This window comes from Hylobates moloch, unplaced genomic scaffold (genome assembly GCF_009828535.3).
Source record: "Hylobates moloch isolate HMO894 unplaced genomic scaffold, HMol_V3 SCAFFOLD_11, whole genome shotgun sequence".
NCBI classification, from domain to species: domain Eukaryota; kingdom Metazoa; phylum Chordata; class Mammalia; order Primates; family Hylobatidae; genus Hylobates; species Hylobates moloch.
The window spans coordinates 76,584,452-76,611,971 of NW_026652286.1; the positions used below are offsets into that span (position 1 = coordinate 76,584,452).

Here is a 27,520-nt window from a genome sequence, read left to right on the forward strand (position 1 = left end):
GGATAGTAAGAATCATGAAAATGGACATACTGCCCAAAGTAAATTACAGATTCAGTGCTACCCCCATCAAGCTACCATTGATTTTCTTCACAGAATTGGAAAAAACTACTTTAAATTTCATATGGAACCAAAAAAAGAGCCTGCATAGCCAAGACAATCCTAAGCAAAAAGAACAAAGCTGGAGGCATCATGCTACCTGACTTGAAACTATACTATAAGGCTACAGTAACCAAAACTGCATAGTACTGGTACCAAAACAAATATATAGACCAATGGAACAGAACAGAGGCCTCAGAAATAACACCACAATCTACATCCATCTGATCTTTGACAAACCTGACAAAAACAAGCAATGGAAAAAGGATCCCCTATTTAATAAATGGTGTTGGAAAAATTGGCTAGTCATATGCAGAAAGCTGAAACTGGATCCCTTCCTTACACCTTATACAAAAGTTAACTCAAGATGAATTAAAGACTTAAATGTAAGACCTAAAACCATAAAAACCCGGAAGAAAACCTAGGCAGTACCATTCAGGACATAGGCATAGGCAAAGACTTCATGACTAAAATACTAAAATCAATGGCAACAAAAGCCAAAAGAGACAAATGGGATCTGATTAAACTAAAGAGCTCCTGCACAGCAAAAGGAACTATCAAATCAGAGTGAACGGGCAACCTACAGAATGGGAGAAAATTTTTGCAATCTATCGATCTGACAAAGGCTAATAGCTGGAATCTACAAAGAACTTAAACAAATTTACAATAAAAAAACAAACCCATCAAAATGTGGGCAAAGGATATGAACAGACACTTCGCAAAAGAAGACATTTATGCAGCCAACAAACATATGAAAAAAACCTCATCATCATTGGTCATTAGAGAAATGCAAAGCAAAACCACAGTGACATACCATCTCACGCTAGTTAGAATGGTGATCACTAAAAAGTGAGGAAACAACAAATGCTGGAGAGGATGTGGAGAAATAGGAACCCTTTCCCACTGTTGGTGGGAGTGTAAATTAGTTCAACCATGGTGGAAGACAGTGTGGCAATTCCTCAAGGATCTAGAACCAGAAATACCATTTGACCCAGCAATCCCATTACTGAGTATATACCCAAAGGAATATAAATCATCCTACTATAAAGACACATGCACACATATGTTTATTGTGGCACTGTTCACAACAGCAAAGACTTGGAACCAACCCAAATGTCCATCAATGATAGACTGGATAAAGAAAACGTGGCAGATATACACCATGAAATACTATGCAGCCATAAAAAGGATGAGTTCATGTCCTTCGCAGAGACATGAAGCTGGAAACCATCATTCTCAGCAAACTAACACAAGAACAGAAAACCAAATACCACATATTCTCACTTGTAAGTGGGAGTTGAACAATGAGAACACATGGACACAGGGAGTGGAACATCATATACCAGGTCCTGTTGGTAGGTGCGGGACTACGGAAGGGATAGCATTAGGAGAAATACCTAATGTACATGACGGGTTGATGGGTGCAGCAAGCCACCATGGCACATGTATACTTATGTAACAAACCTTCACATTCTGCACATGTACCCCACAACTTAAAGTATTAAAAAAAAAAACACACACACAACATGTTGCCCTGATGAAGGTCATTAGTGGCCATAAATAAGTAAAATGTGTTTTATGTTTTTATATATTTGTTAACATATAATATCCTTTACCATTTAAAACAAATCAGGTTCCACTAAAATCTTTGTATATTAATACCTGTGTATCAATACAACATTTCTTAAATCAATAAGTATATCATTAATTTTTAAATTCATAAGTTTAAACATAATTTCTTAAATTAGTAGTTAAATAGAAGCCAACCATTCTTCCCTGCAGTGGCCTTCATTTAGTGAAATGTTAGCTATTACATAGACATATACTTGGTAAAATTCCATTCTTGTTTTCTAATATACTACATAGATTAATATATGATTCACTTTATGTTCTTAGATCCTGGTTAGCCTTTATTTTTGATTTTGTCCCATTTTCCTTTTAGATTCTAAGCTTGGTCATGGCACCATTAGACAATTCTATAGCATTTTACAGTTTTTGAATAATTCGCACAGGCACTATTTTTTTTTTTCTTTTTACCCTCAGACAAGTCTTTTACATAGTGGAAAAGGTATCATTATGCCCACTTTATATTGAGATTCTAAAGGAGGATAAGTACCCTGTCCAGGGTCTTCCCCTGACTTAGACCTGGGACCAGGACCTGGGATCAGGACATTTAAGCTCCTAGCATATTCTGACTCGAGGCCTCTCTAACATGCCTTCAATTTCCTTTTATGTCTCAAGGGTATGTCTGGCTCCCCATGTGAACGGGCAGGGAGACCTGTGATGCTTTGCTTGAACTTTTGTCCTAGGTGAAAGTTAGATGCCTAGAGTCCCCTGCACTCATGCATCACGGTCAGCACATTCCTTTCATTTAGAATTTTGTCATGCTGTTCCATAGACGGTCCAGTGAGGCAGGAAATAAATCACTGCATTTGTTTAATGTTCAATCAAGTTAGGGCACTCTGCTGATGCAGAATGGAAGATGGAGATCTGTTTGTAGCAAAACTTCAAAAGACTTATGAGTACAAAGTTGGCAGGGGGTGGAGGAAGGAATACCCTACGAAAGTTCTTTAGGGACACAAAGTGTCAGAAATTTTGATATTGGTAAACCTAGTCCAAAGGCCAGTTTTGATAGTTGATTCTATTATCATCTCCTGCAATTCTATTGCACTTACAATAGGTACCTTGGAAGGGGTTGGGGTTTGGACTCCCATAGCTTTGCCAAGAATTTCTCCAAGATGAATTAATTGCTATTTTCCAAGACTGTCTGGCCTGTAAAAGAGATTTGAGAACTAGGGGATGCGGGAGAGGGAAATTATTCCTAAGAAGCTGAGTATATGGTAAATATTCCTTGTTTAAAGAAGCCTGTTATCAAGGCCTAATAATTTGTGATGACTGGCACCTGTAAAATCAGAGCTCTGTCGATTTGCTTTCTCATTTGATGGCAAACAAAAGTGTGTGCTTTGGGATAAGAGCAAGAGCCTGGGCAGTTTTTCTAACTGATCTTCTGATTGTTCAGGGATTTTCTCTGTGTTTTATATTAAGCAATGTGAGCACGGTATATATGTGTTTTGGTGATAAGAAGAGAAAAATGAATTGGCAGACACTTTTTCCCAGACAGGACAGGAAAGCACTATTTGAACAAAGTGGAAATTGGACTGCCTTACTGGATGATCACAGCACTGATATTCAACGCTTTCAGATCATGTAATAGTCTTAGGTTCAGGTACACAGCATTGAAAGGAGGAAGAAAGCAAGGCTGATTTAAGGGCATGTAGAAAAATGAAAAGCCTTTATCTGAGAAAGCAAACTGGTGGTTATAGGTTATCTCGTCACCTTTAAAGGGAAGGAACACTGAATTAATTATAGGAGCTGAAGGGCACTTGTTAATAGGTACCCTCACACAGCACTTTCTTATTTTCTGAGCTATGATTCACAGCTGCAAGCACACAACCAGAAATAACAAATCCACTGGGGGGCAACCAGCTGTTTCTTAACACCTATGGGTGCAAATAGGGATCTTGACTCCTCTCCACTCTGGAAAACCACACAAAGCCAGGGAAACTTGATGTCCACTAAATGGAGTGTGACTGAGCCAATTGGTGGGTTTCATACCACCATACAAAATCAAAGATGCTCAGTTTTGCAAATTACCTCATCACAAAAGATATTTAACTACAGTTACTCACCTTCTTGCCAATAAACCTCTGAATAAATTTTCACCATAAAGCTATTTACACTAATAAAACAATACCAGGCAGAAAAGCTATCTGCTGAGTCGGGTTCTTGTTTATTGGGAATATAAAAAAAGGCTGTTAAGGCCTTGTAACAGTTCTCAAATTAATGGCTGACATAGGAACACAAGTACATATTTCAGGACAAATGCATTATATAAACCCAAATCATTAAGAGTTTATTTAAGATTCTTCCTTTTTTTTTTTTTTTGAGATGGAGTTTCAGTCTTCTTGCCCAGGCTAGAGTGCAATGGTGTGATCCCGGGTCACTGCAACCTCCACCTCCCGGGTTCAAGTGATTCTCCTGCCTCAGCCTCCCAAGTAGCTGGTACTACAGGCACGTGCCACCATGCCTGGCTAATTTTTGCATTTTTAGTAGAGATGGGGTTTCGCTATGTTGGCCAGGCTGGTCTTGAACTCCTGACCTCAGGTGATCTGCCTGCCTCAGCCTCCCAAAATGCTGGGATCACAGCATGAGCCACTGCGCCCGACCTCTTCCTAACTTCTAAAGCAGGCTGTTTTCAGCACACACAGTTTCTCAAGGGAAAAAAAAAAAAAAGCTTCTCTTTTGATCTCTTTCATGCTTATAGCCTTTATAAAAAATGTACACAGAGTCAATATTTTTAAGGGATGCTAGTGAATTATTCTGAAACCTAAGTGACTACAAGCAAAAATATCTTGAGAAGGGATAACATATTATTTTCTCCCTGAGTAATTACTCAACCTGCAGGCAATAATCACAGCAGTGGCTGGCATTGTAACAGAAGGACTGATATCAAGTCCCAAAGACATAGTACTCCGTTAAAAAGACATAAATGACAAACAGCTCAACACTGTTATACTAAGAAGTTAAGCTTGAAGGTGACAAAAAGCTGGGTTATAGTGGGGGTTTATAACATGCTCATGAATTTTGAAAATGCAATCATGACATCTGTGCATATTTACTTCAAATAGATGCTTTCTGTGAGACTCTAGGGTTACTATGAGGTGTACTCGGTTGCAGTTTTAACTTTACAAAACTAAATAGTTAAATGATTTTGACAGCACCTTAGAGGATTATTGACTACATGTTCAGCCTATCCATTGCAGAAAACATAATGGAAAGCCTGGCTGGGCACTAAATTTCAGAGCATGGCATTAGCATTGGGTATCATTCATGACACAAATGGGCCTTGTCTGCTTGGGGAGCACCTTGCCCCATGTGGCAAGTTTGCCGCTTTGGCAGGAAGGCCTGATGTGAAGCTAGATTGAGAAGGGAGAGGGTGTGCAGTTTGTAATACTTAAACAAGGAGTTCACGAACTTGTAAGTGAGTCATCAGGGAAGAAATGTAATCAGAACTGAGAAAGCCAGACCAGGCTCTCATCTAATTCCACCCACATCTGTCTTGTACTTTATAGTCTTCAGATGCCTTCATTCACCCAGTATCCCCAGGTGGTAAGAAGCACAGGTGTTATCATTGCCATTGTCAAGATGAGTGAATTAACTTTTTTATAAGCAGTCTATAAACATTTACTGTTCTGGATCATATCTTTATTCTTTTTGCATTTACCTAGCATTTCAACCACCAATTTGTTTTTATTACTTACACAATTTCAATAAGATTTCGGGGGCAGGATAAAGTGTAACAGCAGATAATGAATATGATGTAATTTCAGGTTTGCCTGGGAACTCAAAATTGTAGGTTATTATGGGGATTAAGTGAGGAAACCTGAGGCCCTGGGAAGTTTTAAGTGGCTGGTCCTCAGTTGCCCCTCCATGTGGCAAAGCTGGAACCAGAACCCACATCTTTTCTAGTCCTGGAAGTTTTCTGCTCTATTGCCCTCTCTTGGTAGGAAAACACCACAGACCATGAGGCTTCACTCAAAGGTGGAGAAAGGACAAGAGGCAGAGGGACTCCACACATTCTAGCTATGAGGTTTCCAAAAAAATAATAGAAAAGAGATTTTCTTGACTTTTGTTATGGTTAGGTATAACCATGACCCAAAAACTCCCTCCCTATTGCTAGAGAATGAAAACTCCTTGCGCAAAATTTATTTTCTGTTGCTTTGGTCTCAATTTGAAAATTTAGGTACCCTTTTTTTCAATAACAGATGTTTCAAACATGTAAAAACAAAGTGCTATTCTTTTACCTCAAATCTGAAGGTCAACAGTGTATTACTCTAACCTCATGTTTCATGTATAAATACAGATGCTAGTTGACTTATGATGGGGCTATATCCTGATAAACCCATTGGAGGTTAAAAATATTTTAAGTTGAAAATGCATTAATACCCCCCATAAACCCATTGAAATGTAAAAAAAAAAAAAAAAATCTAAATCTAACCATCATTAAGTTGAGGATAATCTGTACCAATTTATTAACACATCTCCTAACTCTTAAACTGTGATAAAATGCAAATGTTTAATACAAAATTCTACCTTAAAACAAGAAGAAGTCATTTTTTTTTTCATTTTGTCCAGATGGATAAATGATTCTAGATGCTATAAATGTGCCAGAATCAGAGATAGGTCTAGGCTTGTGCCATTGAACAAGGTAGTCATGGCCTTGTGTGGTGATTTAAATTTCAACTAGTTAAAACTAAATAAAATTAAAAATTTAGTTTCTATTTGTGCTACACACATTTCAAGTGCCCAATAGCCACATGTTGCTAGTGACTACCATATGGAACACTGCAAATATAGGTTATTCCTATCACTACAGGAAGATCTATTAGACAGTGCAGGTGGTTATGTCAAGCATCCTGACAAAATTATGAGAGGAAGAACAGAGGAAATTAACATCTATCTTTACCTCTCTGATGCTTCCTATGTTTTTGGCTGTTGACTAAATGGATACAGCCAGGGCACCAAATCATGAGAAACAGTGAGTAATAATTTAATAGGTCACTATACTTCAAGGGAATATCCTGTTCCTTCATTATACACTATCAAGAGAAGAGAACTGAAATAATAGTTTCTTCCAATTGTCTACACAATATGTTTTTCTGGAATCCTCCCTTTAACAAAAATCACTACCCAAATTATCTTTTATATCCTATGATGGGCTTCAGGACACTGTACTCCCAAATGCTTTAAGCTGAAGGAATCTGAAAAAACAAGAAAAGCAGAAAGATCACTCTGACCTTCCCCTCACCCTCCATCCTGAAGGAGGTGATAAAACCTAGGATTTTCTGACCTTCCCATGTAGCAAGTCATAAGACCCTCATGTGAGAGGTGCCCCTGTTATACCCAGAAGAAAGAAGAATTCTCCCCCGCCTTTTTGTTTGAGATGTGGTCTTACTCTGTCACCCAGGCTAGAGTGCAGTTGCATGATCATGATTTGCTGCAACTTTGAACTCCTGGGCTCAAGCAATTCTCCTGCCTCAGCCTCCCAAGTAGCTCAGACCACAGACACATCCTCCACACTTGGCTACTTAAAAATAATTCATTTATTTATTTATTATTTATTTATTTTTTTTTGTAGAGATGGGGGTCTCGCTATGTTGACCTGGTTGATCTTGAACTCATAGCCTCAAGGGATCATCCCACCTTGGCCTCTCAAAGTGCTGATATTACAGGCATGAGCCACTGCTCCTGGCCTAAGAATCCTTATCTCCAAAGACAAAGGCAGAACAAAGAAGAATCTGAACAAACAGGCCTTGCTAATTTTCCCCAGTTTATTACCATTAGATCATACTCTGCCCTATCATATTTCTCCACAACTATCCACATTTTATCAAACTTACTGTAAAAAATTATCAGGTTGAACCGCTTTTTTGGGTCTTTACTTCCTTACCAAGGCCTCTGTGTCATGTAAAACATATTCAATAAATGAGTACGCTTTTCCTTTGTTATTCTGTCTTTTGTTAGAGTGGCCTAAGCCATGAACCTAGGAAGGGTAGAAGAAAAGGTATTTTTCCGACTCTATATCTAGTACATTCCAAGAAGCATAGAATGATTGTTAAGAGGAAAAATACTTCAACAGGGTACCTACAAACTTTTGAGAGGAAGAAATAATAAAGATAGTCACATTTTACTGCACAGTGAAAACTGCTCAAAACCCTACAGGAGAACTAATATGACCTGTGAAAAAAGCAATGATATTAGCTTCGTTAGAAGCTTCCAGTTTCTCGGATTTAAATTCCTTAAGGTTGAGCAATGAAATATTTGTGGAGAATCACACAAGCCTGTTATGTGACAAGGTCTCATTACCCCCTTAAGGGTGCTCATCTTTCACAGAAACTCATTTCACATCTCATCAGTTGCAACCATGAGCTGGGGAAACTGGTTTCTCATTTCTCAGAGGTAAGAATACACACACAGAACTCAGAATAAAGGACTAGAATTTTTCCCTAATGAGACTAGGCTCAAGCAACCCCTACTTCTAGAAATGGAATAACCCTTTTGCTATTTCCCACAGGGCACTTGACAGTGATAATTGTGACACATCTCAAAGGTATTTCAGGAGTCTCAGGGGCATATGACAGGAGTGTTTGTTCCAGGTAAGCAGTTACTGGCTGGTGATGGATGTTTATTTTTCCTGTTGTCCAGCACTTGGCAGAGTGATTTTATAGAGCTTTGCAGAGTTCTAGAAGTAAAAATATTAGGACACATGTCTTAAAGAGATGCTTTAGATACAGTTTCAAAGGATGCCAATGTTTCAAACCCACTCATGTGACTGAACAAAGAGATCAAGAGTTTTCCCCTCTACACATTAACTGAGAACAGAAATTTGCAAGTAATGATTATTGTGTGGAGAGACAAGAAAGGAACTAAGAGGAGGAGGGTAGCCAGGCCTTCAGTGTTCTTCAGAACTAACTGGCTGGGAGGCAAGGGTCTTTGGGGGTCTATGGTTCACTCTGCTGTTCCCACAATAAGTAATTTTTTAAATCAAGCTAAAAATTCTATCTGAGCATAGAGTGAAGATAAAAATAAAGCACTCCACAAATACATCAAAGCCCTGACCTCGAATGTTCTTCCTCACAGTTACTACTAGGTAGAGACCTTGTCACTTCCTAGATTATTTTAACTATAACCTGATTACTGCATTCTGCATTTATCCTTGGGGTATGATTAACAGTTATAAAATTCAGGTTCTTAGAAGTGAAGGACGACATCCAATCTAGAGTTCATCAGTTCATACAAAAATAAAACACAATGAACATAGATGATAGCATTCTCTAGATATGAGAACATTTTTTTTTTCCTTTGAAAACAGTGGGGTGGAGTAAGCAATTCTTATGACTAAGAAAATATGTTCCATGTGGGTCTAAAATAATGCTTCCCTGTCTGAAGTAAGTATGGTCATGGTGGAACAATTTCCTACATTTTCTAAGTTGAAAATATCAATTACTACATACTCATTTTTGCTTAATCCAGAAGTTACCTCCTAACTTATTACGACTTTTGTGTTGTTTTCAGAATAAAAATCAAAACCAAAACAACACCACCACCACAAAAGCCTCCAAAAAACAGTTTTACAAAGCTGGAGATTTTGTTTAGAGAGAACTATCTATTCCTTTGTTGTGGTGGATGCTTTTTAAAATTATTATTATACTTTAAGTTGTGGGATACTTGTGCAGAACGTGCAGGTTTGTTACGTAGGTATACACGTGCCATGGTGGTTTTATGCACTCTTTAACCCATCACCTACATTAGGTATTTCTCCTAATGCTATCCCTCCCCCTACCCCCAACCCACTGACAGCCCCGGGTGTGTGATGTTCCCTTCCCTGTGTCCCTGTGTTCAACTCTCACTTATGAGTGAGAACGTGTAGTGGTTGGTTTTCTGTTCCTGTGTTAGTTTGCTGAGAATGATGGTTTCCAGCTTCATCCATGTCTTTGCAAAGGACATGAACTCATCCTTTTTTATGGCTGCAAAGTATTCCATGGTGTATATGTGCCACACTTTCTTTATCCAGTCTATCACTGATGGGCATTTCGGTTGGTTCCAAGTCTTTGCTATTGTGAATAGTGCTGCAATAAACATATGTGTGCATGTGTCTTTATAGCAGAATGATCTATAATCCTTTGGGTATATACCCAGTAATGGGATTGCTGTGGGCGCTGATGGAGAGCAACTCAAACAGTAATTCCTAACAATAATGTTTGCTTCATATTTTAGTTTATATTTTAAAACATATTTCTGCATGATGTTTAACATCTTGCAAAATATATTTCATATGCATTATTTTATTTGACCCTCAGAGCAACTCTGGAAGGGGTTATCTGATATATTAATTTCTCAGTCTCATTTCACATATGGGAAAACTGAGTCTAAACTTTAGTGACTTGCACATGTTTCCACAATAATAAAGTAATTAGAGCTGCTGCCTATGTCACGGAACAGCTCTAACTCCTCTTCAGTCTACTCTGTCTCTCTCTCTCTCTCTCTCTCTCTCTCTCTCTCTAATATAATTTTTTTTTTTTGAGATGGAGTTTCTCTTACCCAGGCTGGAGTGCAATGGTGCGATCTCAGCTCATTGCAACCTCCGCCTCCTGGGTTCAAGTGATTCTCCCGCCTCAGCCTCCTGAGTAGCTGGGATTACAGGTGCCTGCCACCATGCCTGGCTACTTTTTGTATTTTTAGTAGAGACGGGGTTTTGCCATGTCGGCCATGCTGTTCTTGAACTCCTGACCTCAGGTGATCCACCCACCTCGGCCTCGCAAAGTGCTAGGATTACAGGCGTGAGCCACTGCACCCGGCCTATCTTTTATGCTCAATAAAGTGCTATATATTACTAGTGATAAGAAAAATCATAGACCCTGGAACCAGTGGACTGGAGTTGGAGTCCTGGCTCTGTGATCTACTGACCAGGCCATGCTGGCCAACTTACTGATCCTCCTAGGGCTCAGTTTACTCACCTATAAAAAAAGAATAAAACTAGCAACATTTTTACAATATTGTCGATGGGGTGCTAAATGAGCTAATGATTACTTACAATAGTTTTTGTCAAGCAATAAATGCCATTATTACTATTATTAAGGTTATTGCCCTCTTTAAGTTTTTGTTCCTCCTATATTCTTTTACTTTTGTCTATTTTTGCATAATCCAAGAGCTGATTCCCTGAGTAGCACTTAATAATAGTTAGAATAAACTCAGCATTTCCAGTTGAAACATACTTCATATTTAGAAAATAAAAAGATCTTTGACAATTTATATTTTGCTATCTTTATTGTGCCAAATTTATTAAATGATATAATTGAATTAACGTTTTGCTTATTAGATTGTGCAGTCATATCCTGTAAATGAATAACATCATATTTCTTTTTTTTTCTGTCTTTCTGCAAGGAGGTCAAGCTCTGAAATTACTATATCACATATTTGATTATATATTCTAACAAGGTTGATGTTGATCCACATGGTGTATTGTTCAAATTAGAAAAAACAGTGCCTTCGTCAGGATAGGATTAACCTGTCATCAGGGCACTTGGCTTGGCAAACCTAGTGTGGGTAGAATTTCTGCTCCTAATCAAACCCTGGCTGGGTGCCCTTGTGCAGTGAACAATCTGAACAACTGTATGCAATGGCCCTGTTTTCCTGAATCCTATAGATTAAGCATTGCAACAAGAAATCTAAGAATGACATACCTCATGATACTTTTTCACGGTTTTCCCTGAATTGCATGTGCAGGACCTCCAGTTGACAGTTCCACAGCCACAGTTTCCTCCACAGCGCTGCACGAGGAGGCAACGCGGAAAGAAGACCACGTTGGCCAGCTTCAGCTCTTCTCTTATATTGACCGAGTAGTTCCTGGGAGTGCAACTGTAACGCTTGGCATCATCATTGAGCCTATCCAGGTCAACTGTAAACAAATACACGCACTGTGTAAGCAAACACAACAGTAAGCACAATTGCGCAGCATGTGTTTTGGGGAATAGAGTGGGAAGATTCTGTGAGGACAACCTTAATCCCGGGATTAAATCCATCCTCAGGCTCTCAATTACTGGGAACCTAAAGTAAAAGACCTAATTTCTCTCTTGATCCCATCTACGCTTTGAAAATAACAACAACAACAAAACAAAACAAAACAAAAACCTTGGCTAAAATTCATGTCTTGGTTCAAATTTTCTTGCATCTTCTTTATGCAAAAAAAGTTCAGAGGAAAGAAAATGAAACATTTGGCAAATTAAAATAATTGCCTTTATCTTCAAAAAGACAAAATAAATTGCTTCTTCATTCTAAATAAATCCTGACTCTAAGCCATCACTTAAATATAGTTTAAATTATATCTAGGACACATTAGGGGCAACAATTGTATTATACTTACCTGGCAGTGAAATTTCACACATAAATGTAATAAAGAAAAGGGTTTTAATTTTATTTTTAACTTCGAAGTTAATCAACATGTTAGAGAAAATGATTTTTTTTTTTTTTTCGTGAATATGGTGCATATTTGTGCAATGGGTCCTAGATGGCAGTATAGCATAGTGGTTAAGTGCTTGGGAGCCGCAGTAAAGTTACAACTGCCTTCAATTACATCATGGCTATGTTTCCTTTTAGTTGGAAAGTTATTTAATGGCTCTGAACTTCCGCTTCCTCATCTATAACATGTAATCATTTGAAGAATTGAATGTAACGTGCCTGGCACTCAATGCCAGCTATTCTTATTAATCTTGATTCATTTGAATCTCCCCCTCTCACATTCTTTTCCTTTAAAGTCGAATGGACAAAATTTAAAAATCTACTACATCTTTCTCCCTCTTTATTTTTCTTCTTTGGACATTGCTCTATATAAATGATTATCAAGGGATATGGTCAGTGGGACTTCTATGAACTAAAAGCACCACAATATTTTCAAAGCGAAGTCATAAATATTTACTTGAATTCAATTTGTATTATTGTGTTACATAAATTAGATTTGATTTCGTGTTCTCAAAGTCCATCCAATTATCCATCCATTTGGCAGCCAAATCCTCTTATTGGTGCATACATACATGAGTATCTTCTCACAAGAACACAGTTAGAAGCAAGTACTTTTGTCTGCACAGGACCCACCACCATTTCCCAATGCACGCCCTTGTGTGCACCAGGCCACCACAGAAGGAATCTCATGAATGTTAGGCAGATATCACCATGTTCATTCTAAACTCTAGCCCTGGTAAATGTCTTAGGCTTAAACCAAAACTGCTTAAGGAGAAGGAAGAAAAAAAAGCCTTAGGGAGTAGAGGTCAAAAGTCAAGAACAGTGTCAGTAGAATGTATCTAAGGAAAATTGCAGGAACAAGTGTGGACCATGAGTCCACTAACCGCATCCCTGTTTGTCTTTTTATATCCACAACTGTGCTTTGATTCTCAAGGGCAGGGATTTATCCCCAATTGTCATATGCTGAGCCCAGGATACTGTGGGAACTAAATAAATGCCAAATAATCACTATGCATAATTTATTGCTGTTTTTTTCTTCCTTTGTAAAGACATGTCATAACTTTAGCTATAATCAATCCAGATTTAAACTGAATGAACTCTGTCTTGGGAAAGGAACCATTTCATTGCTGCTAAAGCCCTGAAAATAACTGCAAGCAAAGCAGAAAGGATTACATAAATGGATTAAGAAGTGCAGCAATCATCCATTACAAGTGTCACCTTGAGATAAATACTGATGCTGGCCTGTGCATTCCTGGGCTTGTGGACAGGGCTGATGCAGAGGGCCAAATCTGCTGCTTGTGATAATGGGAAGATATTTGTCTAACATGGAGGACTAAAGAGGTACAATTAGCAGGAAGGGATTGTGATGTGTGAGAAGGCAGAGAGGGACAGGACGCAAGCAGCAGCACTGAGTCTAGGCTTTAGTTCAGCCCTCTGCTAAACTATGTCATAACCTTACGGATATGACTACATTTAGTTGTTCCCCCCCCCCCCCATTTGAAGTGAGTATTATTTGCTAAGAGTTAACAGTAAATGGTAAAACTGGAATTGAAGCCTTTCTTCCTTTTGCTCCACAGTCTCTGTCACTTTAAGCAGAATAGAGGGATGGTCAGTAAGCCATTAGTTGAAGGAAGACGACCAATGTTATAAGGGCTGTATTGGACTTTCCTGTCTGATGTTGAACCGGGGTTGGGTGGTGAATGGCCACATCCTTATCTTCAGAAGACACTCAAGACAAAGTACAGCATGCCTTCCCTATGGGAATTCCAATAAACTCCAAAGTGCCCTCCACAAACCAGGAGAAGGCATGTAAGCCTCATTCTATTTGAAACCAAACTCCTCACATTGTATAACTCTTTGACTAGCATTGGTTACTTCCATTTCTTACTCACCATGAGGAGATTCACAATTCTGTCAGTTTTATGCATCAGTTCACTAATGTCACTAAGAACTGTGGCCCAGTGTGACTGCTGTAGAATCCACCTGCCCTACATATCAGGCGATTGAAACCACCAAGGCACTCAGTTTAGAACTAGAACTGAAAGGTTGTTCTGACTGGATGCAAATAACTTCAAAGCGTGATTGCAGACTTTCTGCAGGGGATATTGAGTTTCCAGTCAAAGAAGACTGATAAGTCAGTGCAGCAGAACAAGGAGCCAGACAGAGGCTGAGCAGCAATTAAGGTTTCTGGTGCTTGGGTTAGAAGGAAATTCTGGAGTGAGACTTCTGGGCGGGAGACAGGCCAAGTGGTGTCAACCCAGAGAGAGGGGCTGCCCTTTCCATTCCTGCATCAGTCTCCATAGCTGAACATTTCAGAGGAGCAGGAGTGCTCCAAATTTAATTCAAGGGCCCACTAATTTCAACTAACGTCCCTTATTTCATCCCAGTCTACATCATGGAATAATCCCTCTTCTTCTGTCATTTTGAATGTTAGTCTTGCTTTATCAAGGCTCTTTGACATCAGTTAAGTTTTTTGGGCCTCACACAGGCAGTTTTCTGGAAAGGCTAAGAAGGCTCCCCTGTCCCCAAAGACTTCCTCTGGACATGCTGTTCAAGTGTGGGGTGCTGCACAGTGCACAGGGGAGCACTTTTCCTTCTGCAGCCCCTGCCTCTAGGTGCAGCCTAATCACAGAGGTGCTTTGAGATGTAATAAGAATGCTGGAATCTGAGCTCTAGAATGGGGATGTGAATGCACACCCTTTTATAGTTTCTAATATTAGGTGTGGGAGGAAGGAGAGTCAACCCGTTCTTTTTGATCCTGGCCATCTAGACTACTAAGTACTGTGTTCATGAGTGCATGAAATACTCATAAATGCTATGAATTACATATAATCATTACTCTTACTTTTGCAGTTGAGGAAACTGAGCCTTTGAAAAGTTAAGAAAAAAAAAAAAACTTGTCCACAGCCATACAACCAGTCAGTGGTAGAGCCAGAGTTTGAATCCAGGCCCCTTCATGCCTCTTGTACATATGAGCCCAGTGTGAAGATTTGAAGGAGGGTTCAGAGAGCAGCTTCCACAAGCCATGTTGAAGTCTTCCCACCAGCGGACCTTGCTGTGCAAATGACCTGGCTTCCTAGGTGCACCCATAGGCACTAACCTATCATTTTCACAATGTCATCAATACACATACCCAAGCATGAGCTCCTGTGTATCCTCATCCATCTATTCAGTTCTGACTAATAAACCAGGCAGCTATTCAGAGTCTACTTTTGTCTTTGGTATTGTTATATAACATTTCATCCTTTTATCTGAACCGAGTGGACTTTGGCCAATGCGCACTCTTCATTTTGTCCTCATTTCTCCTTGAACCCTTTCTTGCCTCATCTAGGAGCTGAATGGATTGATAGCAATGATTTGTCCTCAGCGGGAACAAATGCCAGGATCCTAGAGATTCTAGTTTCTGTAGGACAGATAAAACCAATATAATATTTCACATACTTGGCAAGAACAACATGGGTGGTGATCAGCTTAAGATAAACATTTAAAAATCTATTCCTTATTAAAGTGAAACGTATTTATTATTTTGTACAAGTTACATGTTCTGGCAGACAGAAGTCCAAAATGTGCCTTTCTGGGTCAAAATCAAGGTATGTAAAGGTAAGTCTGTTTTTGTGAATACAAAAATTCATTGTGAAACAAAATAATCTCCTCACTTTGAACATGGGAAAGCACCTTTGTTCTCCACATGCACAATAATTTACTGCTTGTTTTGGTCAACAAGAGGATGGTTTCCTTGAGTCAGTCTCTAAACATTAAGTTATCAGTTTGGCTTTCACTGTGCTGGCCATTCATCAATCTTCATTCTGACAGATGCATCACATGCTTTTTTCTCTTGATCATCCACAGACTGTCAGAGAATCCAATTAAACTGCTGCATATCCTTGAAGATAGCCAGTCATCTTTTTCTTTTTTTTTTTTTTTTTGAGACAGAGTCTTGCTCTGTTGCCCAGGCTGGAGTGCAGTGGCATGATCTCAGCCCACCATAACTTCCGCCTCCCGGGTTGAAGCAATTCTCCTGCCTCAGCCTTCTGAGTAGCTGGGACTACAGGTGTGTGCCACATGTCCAGCTAATTTTTGTATTTTCATTAGAGATGGGGTTTCGCCATGTTGGCACCAGTAATCATTTTATTGTTGTTGTTACAAGGTCTAGCCTTTATAATGCTAAAGTTCTTTATAAACTCTTAGCAGGCATGCAGCAGCAGCCTACATACTAGTGCATATTTACCACATGGTGATGGCACGAGAGAATGAGCGCTCAAAGTAGGGCCATGATGTTTTTGAAAACCATGCTCTTGTTCTTCTGTTTTGCTTTCTCTGGCATCTCAGCTTGCTATATTATTTTAATCTTCTAGAGCTCAAGTCAAAAGGCATATTCACTCTACATCTCCTATGACCCCTTCTCTATGTACTCACCACACTTTTTCTGCCCTCTATTATAGCATTTACTTCATAGACCTTGCTTTGTTTTCTTTACAGATAGTCCAACTTACAATGGTTCAACATGTTTTTTTTTTTTTTTTACTTTTTGATGGTGCTTTCAGCTGTGTATGTTAATGGTGAGCACCCATAAAACCATTCTGTTTTTCACTTTCAGTAGAGTATTCAATAAGTTATATGAGCTATTAAACCTCTATTATAAAATAGGCTTTGTGTTAGATAATATCGACCAATTGTAGGCTGATATACGTGTTCTGAACATGTTTAAGGTAGGCTAGGCTTAGCTATGAAGTTCAGTAGGCTATGTGTATTAAATGTGGTTTTGACTTAACTATATTTTCCACTTACAATGTGTTTATTGGGATGTAAAACCATCAAAAGTTAAGACGCATCTATATTCAGGTGCTTCTCTTCTATTGAACTAAAAAAGTTGTTGGAGATAGAGAGCTAATCATCTTTTTATCCCTTCTCTTCTAGGACTTTGTCCCTAGTGTAAGGACCAAATGCAGCTCATTCAAGCTCACTTCTAAAACCATTTGACTTCAACGATTAGGAGCAAGGTGCTGCTGAAGGAAGCACAACATCGTCTTTGTGCCAGATTCCCTTTGCAAGAAATAGACACTCAATAATTACTACCTGAATGAATCAGATAAACCATGGATTTTTTCAGTTTAATTTTTTATCATAAAGGCAAAACAATTCCAACTATCTTTCAGGAATGCATAGAGTATTATTAATACTTTATATGTTGAATGTTTGGATCTTATCTCAAGGTTAGTCTAGAATGTGGTGTAGTGCAAAAGTGTTAGGTTAGAATTAAGAAACTAGGATTTAGAACCAGCTCTGCCAAGGATGAACCATGATGCATGAGATGACTGGCACTAAGATCCGTGAAATATAGAAGGAGTGGCACACATGCATGGTAGAGCGTGGTCTTGAGAAGACTGGTTCTCAGATACAAACATCAAGGTGCTAAGGAACATTGCCTTTGTCAAATGGGAGACAGTGCCATAATCTGCTATGAAAAGTGCTAAACATTTCCCTTTAATGTTGCAACACTAGGTTTATGATGCTTTGGGATGGGGTGGGAGGTGAGGGGACTATAGGAATAATTGTATTATTTTTGTACTAAGCAACCAGGGGCTCTCAGCCTTTCTCAAGGTTCATAAATTCACCAGGAGGAGTCTTCATCCTTATGAATATTACAACCTCACTGTGATTTTCAGATACCCTCTTCTATAAATCAGCACATAATTATGAAAACTGTTTTCACATTTCAATCCCAATGCAGAAGTGCAAATAAATCTGGAAAGAACTATTATTTTATAAGTTTTAATGAGGGACTATCAGGATACTTTAACTTAAAATTATGAAAGACACTGAATTTTGTGACTCCACATATGGGTTTAACATCTAAAGAATAAAAACATTTACCACTTGTTTTTACACAAATTAACCTAAATCACAGTAAAAGATTCTTAATCAGACAATTCCTGATTTTCAAGGTTTAGAAGCACTGTGAAGCAATGAGTGAATGCAAATTTACTGAGCAACTACTATGTATCCAGCACTTTGTGAGATGCTTTCACAAAATCAAATTTCATTTAATTCTCATAGCAAACCCTCATCTTTGATATTACAATTCCCATTGGATGGATGTAGAAACTGAGTTGCAGAGGACTTAAGTGACTTGCCTAAAGCCACTGGACGTAAGTAGACATTCAGCACATATGTACTGGAAAATCAATGGATGACTGAATGAATATCTGGAAGGCATTGAATTAGCCATGAAAGCAGTGACACCATTATAAAGCAATTCTCTGAACCCTGGGAATTCATGACCTGGGGTGATGTATAAAGTATATCTATGAAATGAAAAATTTTTAAAAAAACAAGTTAGGAGATGAAGGTCTTAAAATTTCTTTTTCTCATTTACTAGACTATGAATCCCTGAGCTTTAAACACCATTGAGTTGCTCACAGCATGAGCTTTGCAGCCAACAAGGCCAAGTTCATGTCATGATTCTCTATTTTCTAGCTTTCACAGAAACTTTCTGAATTTTTTTCTTTTACTATGCAAAACGGGAACCACAGTAGCTCCTGCCAAGGAATTTGTTGAGATTAAATGAGTTTTGAGTGTTTGAAGCACAGGTCTAAATCCTAGCTCTCAGTAGGTGTGCCCACATTATTATTGAAGTGAGTAACACAGATCAAAGAAGGAAGTTTAAATCAGAAGCACCTAAAACTAGAAGGAGCTGAGATTCTGTAATTGGTGATTACTAAGGAATGGAAGGCCATGCCCACCTTGAACTAAATACAAAAAGCCAATGATCAGGTGTGTTCAGTTTGATTACATCAGACGTAACACTATCCTTTGCAAGTGTATTAGTCCCTTCTCATACTGCGATAAAGAAACACCCAAGACTGGGTAGTTTATAAAGAAAACAGGTTTAATGGCCTCACAGTTATGCATTGCCTGGGAGGCCTAAGGAAACTTACAATCATGGCAGAAGGTGAAGGAGAAGCAAAGGCACGTCTTACATGGTGGCAGGAGGGACAGCATGTGTGCAAGTGTAGGGGAACTGCCCTTTATAAAATTATCAGATCTTGTGAGACTCACTATCACAAGAATAGCATGGGGAAAACCATCCCCATGATTCAATTATCTCCATCTTGTTTCTCCCTTGACATGTGGGGATTATGGGGATTATGGGATTGCAATTCAAGATGAGATTTGGGTGGGGACACAATGCATAACTATATCAGCAAGCAAAGACACTCAGTGAGTTGGATCTCTCAGCACCAGCAGTGCCTACAAGCATATATGCTCTAGGAACAGTGTAGTGTCTCCTTAAGTCTAGTGGGGCATAAAGGAAAACAATCCCATAATAATTTTCCAATGCTTCACAGAAAAAGATTGATACAGACAACACAAGGAACACACATTTCTCTTTAACAAGAGTAATTGCAGTGGAAAATGCACATTTGTTCATCCAGACGCTAAAAGTTACCTATGGCTTTCCACTGTCAAATGGATTTTTCCTATTGATTTGCATTTGAATTACATGCCTAGATGAGGGGAATAACTTTGATAATGAGGGTGGGGTTAGGATAACCACAAAGATGGACAACTGCATCTAGGATAAAAGCAGAGGTGGCACAGGCACCAGGAGGAAAAATAACTGAAAGTTGTCCCACTGCTGAGATTTTCTTAAAATATTTCATGTGTGTGCCCTCGTAAACACACACAATATGATAAACAACAATATGGTTTTTATGAATGCTTGCTGGCAAACAGAGTAAGTGAGGCAGCTAGATACTTACAAATCATACGAGTCATGAACAGTGGCAAAAGTCTTTAAAAGAAAAGTTTAGCAGAAGAAACATCCAGTAAGCAAAATAGTGTCAGAAAATTTCTGGATAAATAGTATCAGAAAAGTTTAGTACTTGGAGATAATTTTGTAAACTTTTAATGAGTACACTGATTATACAGATACTTAAATATGACCATATTTGCCAAATACTATCTGTGAGGCTCTCCAGATTACTTATCTTAGAGCCTTATAGGGAAGACAGCAGAGCAATTAATAGAAATATCTTGGTTCTGTGCAGAGTTTTGTAAGCAATTCAAATAATAACAGTAGCTATCATTTATTGAGGGTGTTAGATACTCTTTTATTACCTAATCCTAACACAAATTGCAAAGTGCTTATAATTAGAGCCATTTCACAAAGAGAAGAAAATAGAGAATCAGGGGTCTGTAAGTGACTTCTCCAAGGCCACTGCTACTGATTTTAGGATTTGAGTTAGAGTTTTATTACAAATTAGTTTGACTCTCAAGTCCATGCTCTTTCCACTGCAACATCCTTCTTTCTTTTGCCCTATTTCTATTAAATTTATGCCAAACAATTTTAATATTGATAAATAAAACTTTCACTTGGTAAAGGTACCAAATATACCACATGGTTCAGGAAACGCAATGAAGCTAACCATCTTTCAATAATGGAAACTATTACAATAATGTAATATTAATAAGCAACACAAATTATTTTAATTTCTATTATCTATTGATGTCACCAGTACCTGCTTAATTTACAGAGAAGTAATTACAGATATCTCAAGACTGACTGATCTGACTCATCATTGGTGTCGGTGAAAGGCTTTTGGCAAATTCTTAACCCAGGTATCAAATAGGCAGACAGAGAAAACTGCAAGCACTCAGCTTCTAAAATATGTTCATGTGTTAATGCTCTCTGAATAATTTCCTACATTCGAAATCATTTTTGAAAAATCAAAGCTTGTGTCCTCCTGTTTAGCATGCAGTGGCATGACAAAGAAACAGCAATAAATGATAAAAAATTTTTACAGAAGGTATTCTGACTTAAGAGAATTCAGAACAAATGAAAACATATCGATATAAAACATCTATTTCATTTATTTCTCAGTTTCTTATGCTAGTTATTTACCTGTAAATAATTTGCAAATTAGAGTCAACTGTTTTAGATCTTAGAGCAAAATATCGTGGAGAAAATAATAGAATTGGTATTAGATCCTTGGAAATGGGTTGGTAACTGTTCCAGAGTTGTAACATCTAACCATTTAGAGTCTGTAAAAATCACATATTTCAAATGTCATCATTTGGAACTAATTTAATATCAAGATGTTTACTGCACTCAATATTAAAATACTTTTTTTTTTTTTTGAGCAGGGTCTTCACTCTGTTGACCAGGCTGGAGTGCAGTGGTGCAATCACAGCCCATGGTAGCCTTGAACTACCCGGGCTCAGGTGATCCTCCCACCTCAGCCTCCTGAGCAGCTGGAACTACAGGCATATGCTTCACGCACGGCTAACTTTTGTATTTTTTGTCGAGACAGGTTCTCACCATTTTGCCCAGGCTGGTCTCGCACTCCTGGGCTCAAGCGATCTGCCTACCTCGGCCTCCCAAAGTGTTGGGATCACAGGAGTGAGCCACTGTGTCGAGTCTAAAACACTTTTTAAAAGAGGAGTGGATGTGAATTTTAGCATGTGTATCTAAAAATGATTACTTTTTGGAGAACAATATATTTTAATTAATAGTTTGAAACTATTAATTTGGAATGCCCCAATAATTTTGTTCATATTTTAATCACAACACAAGCTTTGAAAACAGGTTTCCCTCCTTGCCATTATGTCTTGGATTTTTCTTTGGCAAACACACTATCATTCTAGAAAGCCAAGTTCTCCTGGAATAAGAAAAAAAGAACAGATCTTACTTATATTGTTTACCTCATAAATCACCTCTCAGTTAATGTCCAGTCACAGCTGATCATTTCTTAATTTAGAAATGTTGAATTTTATGCTATGAACCTGAATACATTGTCCTTAAATTCATAGGCATATGTTTTAAATGAATTGTAGTTTAGTTTTAGTTAAACTGCAGTGGTAACACAGCAATTTAAGGAGTATTTATGTAGCTTACAGAAAGAATACCCATATAATTTCACCTAATTTTATGCACACTTCCTATACTCGTTAGAATATCTACCATAAAAAGTAAATGCAATTTGAACTTAAAACATTAATTTTTAAAAAATTAACTTCTGGGCAGCTTTGAGGTTAAAAGCATGAGGCTGAAACTACTGGCAAAAATTAGGTTTGAAACTACAGTTATCTACAGATTTCAATTATATATGCTACCCTTTTCTCCATTACCCCCTAGGAAACTGAAAGTTGAATTTATTAACTTGTTATATTATCTTCAGTCCAGAAGCTTTTACAGACAAGTTTGAGCTTATCTATTACTTGTGAATTTTAAAAATGTAGACATTATTGCATTGACATCCTGGTTTCAATACCTGGTAATTTTATGTGTCTCCTCTCTCTCTCTTTCCTCACCAAAACTTTTACTGTTCTTTTGCATTCACCATTTTCAACTCTTCTTGAAGAGAACAAAAAGCTCACTTACCACCTCACCTCCCTTCTACTAAATAAAAAGAAGCAAAACACATTATTTAATTGTAAAATATAAACCTTCATATTTTAAATATTTCTGATTCATCATAAGTTCTTTACTCAGTGTGTCTGCATTCTATTTCAGAGTTCATAAAACTCTATGTTTTGTATATTCACATTCAAATGTCATCTTAGAATCTTGCTCTTTGCAATCATGAAAAATGCCACTTTCCATCTTTCTGGACAAATCAGAAGAATGGATGCTCAAAAGATATTCATAAATGACGAGCTTGTTTCTGCACAACATCATTAAGAAATTATTATACTGACAGAAGGAGACTTTTTGGAGATCCTGAAAAGGCAAAGTTTTATTTGACACCTAATGGACTTCCATTATCCATAGCTATTTTCCTGTTTTCACTGTTTATTCACTGCTCCCTTCCTCATACATTGGGATACAAGCCATGAATTTGTATTTTTAAGTTCTCAAAGCAGAAAATACCAGCTGAAATATTAAACCTGACTTCCCTTGTTTTTGTGATACATGCAGGTGATTCAGCATCAGTGGAATGATAAATAATTAAATCAGCACATTTATACAAGAGCAGAGACAGTGGTGACTTGCCAGGGTTAAATTAAATGGTACAAAAATGCCTTAGGGCCATTTTAAACAAGAGATTAAGAAATGGAACCTAAGCCAGCAGGGGAGAGAGACGATGTTTACTTTGTCACAAACATCAAGTAGTATGTCACCTTGAATGCTCTTGCAAGGTTATTTCGGTAACCAAAGACATTTTTAATAAAGCTGCCCTCTCCAGTCTATGGGGTGGTTTCTATAAACTTTAGAAATAGGCTAACACTGGATTAGTAATATATTCAATCCCACAAACATTAACTGAGCATCTAAAATATGTCAGAGACCGTTGCAAGTACTGCAGATACAGGATGAACAATCTCTAAAGTAGTGCTTCTTGACATTGGCTGTCTCTAAGGATCACTCTCCTAGGAACCATAAATAATAGCAATATATATCCCAGTCTCACCCCATTGAGATTCTGAGTCAATGTATCTGGGGTGGGACTAGGCATCTGAAGGTTTTCAAAGCTCCCTCAGTTATTAAATATTCAGCCAGAGTGGAGAACCATAGGAGGTGCTGGGATCCCAGATCCTCTTAGAGGAAACACAAAGGTACAATAACAGTGCAGCAGTAGGACATATAAAGTGAGGTGGTGTCTTAAGTGCTCCTAACTTTACCAAGTTAGGGGGTGGGTAGACATCACAGGGACAGAACAAGGGACAAGGTAGGCTTCACCAAGGAAGTAATGCAAGCATATTTCAGAATTCTAAGTCATTATAGCTAGCTAACAATTTTTGAACACGTATGAAGTGTCAGGTGCTCTTGATGGTACCAGAAGCAGTCCCCAGAAGTGGGTGTTATTGCACACACATTGCCAATAAGAAAATTGAGATCAGGGTACCTGCTAAAAAAATAAATCAAAAAACTTTTAAGTGGTAGGGTTAGAATTTGAATCCAGGCCTCCTGCCTCCAACTCAACACAATTTCTAGCAGGAAAAAAGTAATGGATTTAGGTGATTTCAAAATTTTAATATTTCCAGAAAAAAGATGCCAAGAAGGGCTGTCCCTTGAATTGCTGAAGACAGAGTCAGATTTTATTGCTCGTTTGTCCAATATTATTTTTATATAAAATTTCCTCTGGGGTTTTCAAAACATGTGCATATTTTACTTTCTTTTAAGTTGACCTAGTAGAGATCCAAACACAGCAATGTCTTACAGAAAAGCAATTTTTTCTTTAAATCGAATCCAACCTGAGCCCGGGAGAGGTTCAAGGCTATAGTGATCTGCACATGGCGTATCTCCATAACATCAGGGCCACCAGTGACTTTCTTGTCCCCCTCTTAGCAGAAGGCCCAGGCAGGAGTTAACTAATTAGTCATTTTGTCCCAAATGTTATAAATGGTTGTGCTAAAGCAGCCCAGGTTCACAGCTTTTAAAAGTATTCTTAATATTTCAAAGTGTAGGAAACAAGCTGTATCTTGGTGAAACACCTTTACATCTACAATGCAAACCGTCTTTCGAGACCTTTTAGGGAACATTTCAATTATAACAAATCTTATCAAATAAAGCAAGGACATAACAGACTAGAAGTAATTGTTTTATTCAATAAGAGGCAACTATATTTCATATCTTTATTAATTTGAGTTTTACATGCCAATAAACATTCTCATCCTAAGATCATATCACTCAGATGTAAGACCTGGATATTTATTTTTTTAATTTAAGCATTGTTTTAACTCATGATGTTCTCTCTGCCTGAATGTTCCTCTCGGTTCTCCCCTTACTGTACGGTGCTAAAGTTTCTAATTGAATATGTGCCCTCACACATCTCCAAACTATTCCAGACCTTCTTCTCCTCTGCCTTGAGACATTTATATCTCAAGCACATAAACCACCCAGGCACCAAGTAGATATCAGATCTAGAAGGTAGAGTTGAAATTTTCCAACAAAGTTTTGGCTGTTGCTTTAATAGGGTTCTCTCCTGCCAACACTGACATCCCTGGACTAAACCAATCTTCACACCTATCAGAGAGGCAAAACTATCAATTACACAAGCACTGTTCTTGTAGGCAAGAGACCAGGATCCTTATTCTTCTTCATTGCTAACTAACCACACAGACATTGGCAAATTACTTACTTCCTCTGACTTGGCTTTCTCCACTGTAAAATTGGGGCTAATAATGCCTTGCTTGCCAATAAATAAGAAGTTGGTTCAAATGATTTTTATAAGATCTCATCCAGCTCCAAACTATGACCTATATATCTTTCACCGGACCAAACACTTCTTAGTCTGATACAAAAAAACACAGTTTGGGCAAAACTCAGAACTTCATTTGAAAGTGCTGTGAAACATGACAATGGACTGATGGTAACCACCTGATCTAAGTGAGTTAAATATATTGTACTGCTAATCCTTACTCATTATTACAGGTTATGTCCCTAGTCCAAAAATCTAAACTATGAAATGCTCCAAAATCCAAAACTTTTTGAGCACCAACATGATTCTCAAAGGGAATGCGCATTGGAACACTTTGGAGTTCAGATTTTTGTATTAGGGATACTGAACCAGTAAGTATAAATGTAAATATTCCAAAATCCAAAAAGCATCCAAAATCCAAAAGACTTCTGGTTTCAAATACTTTGGATAAGGGATACTCAGCTTGTACTGTTAAGATTTCTATCTGCTTTATGAAGAATGCACAAGTCTCTGTCTCTTACCTTTTGACTTCCGGTCATGGTATGACCTGCCTCGATAACGAGGGGTGTCCAAATACATATTCTCAAGATCTTCTTGCCATGACTCTGGATTGAAGTACTTGAGCAGATCTTCCACAGTATCAAATTCTGCAATTTTTTTGTCCAGAGCATCCGCAATCAGAGTGGGATCCGTTACTGATGGAGAGTTATAGGATACCCCCTACGAGTGACATACAGCTCAGTGTACTCAGAAAAAGTCCATTGCTGTGAAATACAACAGTCATTCAACTATACGGAAGGAACATAAACAGTCTTCTGAGTATAAGACATCATACGTTTCAATGCCATGTAAAAACAACATGGTATTGTCTTGCCATATTCTTGGATAAAAGTCAATTAATTACTAAAAAGATAATCATTTGCTTTTTTTGTAAATCAAATCCAAGTAGATCATAAAACTTCCAGTTTATCTTAACTGTAATCATCTAAAAATATAGACTAGATAGAAATATATAAAATTAAGTCATCCAGTTTCTCGGTTCATGGTCCCAAATCATCCACATAACAACAAATGATAGTGGGAATCAAAATTTCAAACTCCTTCCACATTAGTTTTGATAATTAATTCCACTCTCCCACTTTTAACCTCCACATCCCCCCTTTACAGGTCACCTGGCATTGCAGATGATGTGTGAGCAATGTACGAATCTACTCTGGAGACATTTTCATAAAATCTAGCACTTTCGCCAACTTATTTACTGTCAACAAAGATAATTAGCCATGAAACTGGCTCTCTTGACTTAAAAGGAGAGGATTCACATGGGGAACATATTTTTTTTAAAGTGCTATAGTTTGCTAGTGATCCCAGTTGCCATTAAAACTTCTCAGGAAGACTCTTTAAATGAGAAACACGGAGAGAGCTGTTTCTCTTTCTCTTCTCTTCTTCCTATTAAGCCTCCACTCCTAAACTCCTCATGTGTGTCCATGTCCTAAATTTTCCTGGTGTGAGACAATGAACCATAGTGTATATACCCCAGATAATGTAGCTTCTTCATGTTGGGGAGCTTGCCTGGGATACCAGGTACAACATTCATTGAAACGAAGCAGCTCAAATATCAGATCAAGTTAATTTAGTTGGACTCCTGTCCCATGCTTGAAAGTTTCTTCATTGGAAAAGAACCAATACTCAAGTATCTTATCCGTGAGAAATATCTTAATAAGTTCATCATTAGGAATCTAGAGACAGGACTGGTTTCTTACATCATATACATTCAGGGAAGCAGGAAGAACAAACACTGCACACTGGAGATGCAAATGGTTCAATAATTCATGTACCCTTACACCTGTGGCTTAATCCTTTCTACCTATTTGCCTTGGATTCATGTAAAAAGTTTTTGACCTTGAAAACATATTAAAGTAAAGAAACCAAGCAGGAAAAGGACTTCTCTATTATCCTATTTGTAGATGTTTGGAATAGGAAAATCTATAAGAAAGAAAATAGATTGGTAGTTATCAGGCATTGGGAAGAGAACAATAGGGAGTGACTGCTGACAGGGGGTGGAGCCAAGATGGCCGAATAGGAACAGCTCCGGTCTCCAGCTCCCAGCCCCAGCAACACAGAAGACGGGTGATTTCTGCATTTCTGCTTGAGGTACTGGTTTCATCTCACTAGGGAGTGCCTAACAGCGGGTGCAGGACAGT

At 38.1% G+C, this 27,520-nt stretch overlaps 1 protein-coding gene across 3 annotated transcripts in view; it reads right to left on the reverse strand.

Annotated features, from left to right (window-relative positions):
• PDGFD (platelet derived growth factor D) overlaps positions 1-27,520 on the reverse strand; it is a 265,121-nt gene that overhangs the window by 10,875 nt on the left and 226,726 nt on the right. For all 3 annotated transcript variants that reach the window (XR_004250301.2, XM_058446552.1, XM_032167260.2), the window contains exons 5-6: positions 25,841-26,039; positions 11,400-11,614 (exon numbers count right to left, since the gene is read on the reverse strand). Coding sequence is in view for 2 of the 3 variants with exons in the window: in XM_058446552.1 (XP_058302535.1) it covers positions 11,400-11,614; positions 25,841-26,039 (414 nt within the window). In the remaining variant the exon portion in view is untranslated. The remainder of the gene's footprint in view (positions 1-11,399; positions 11,615-25,840; positions 26,040-27,520) is intronic.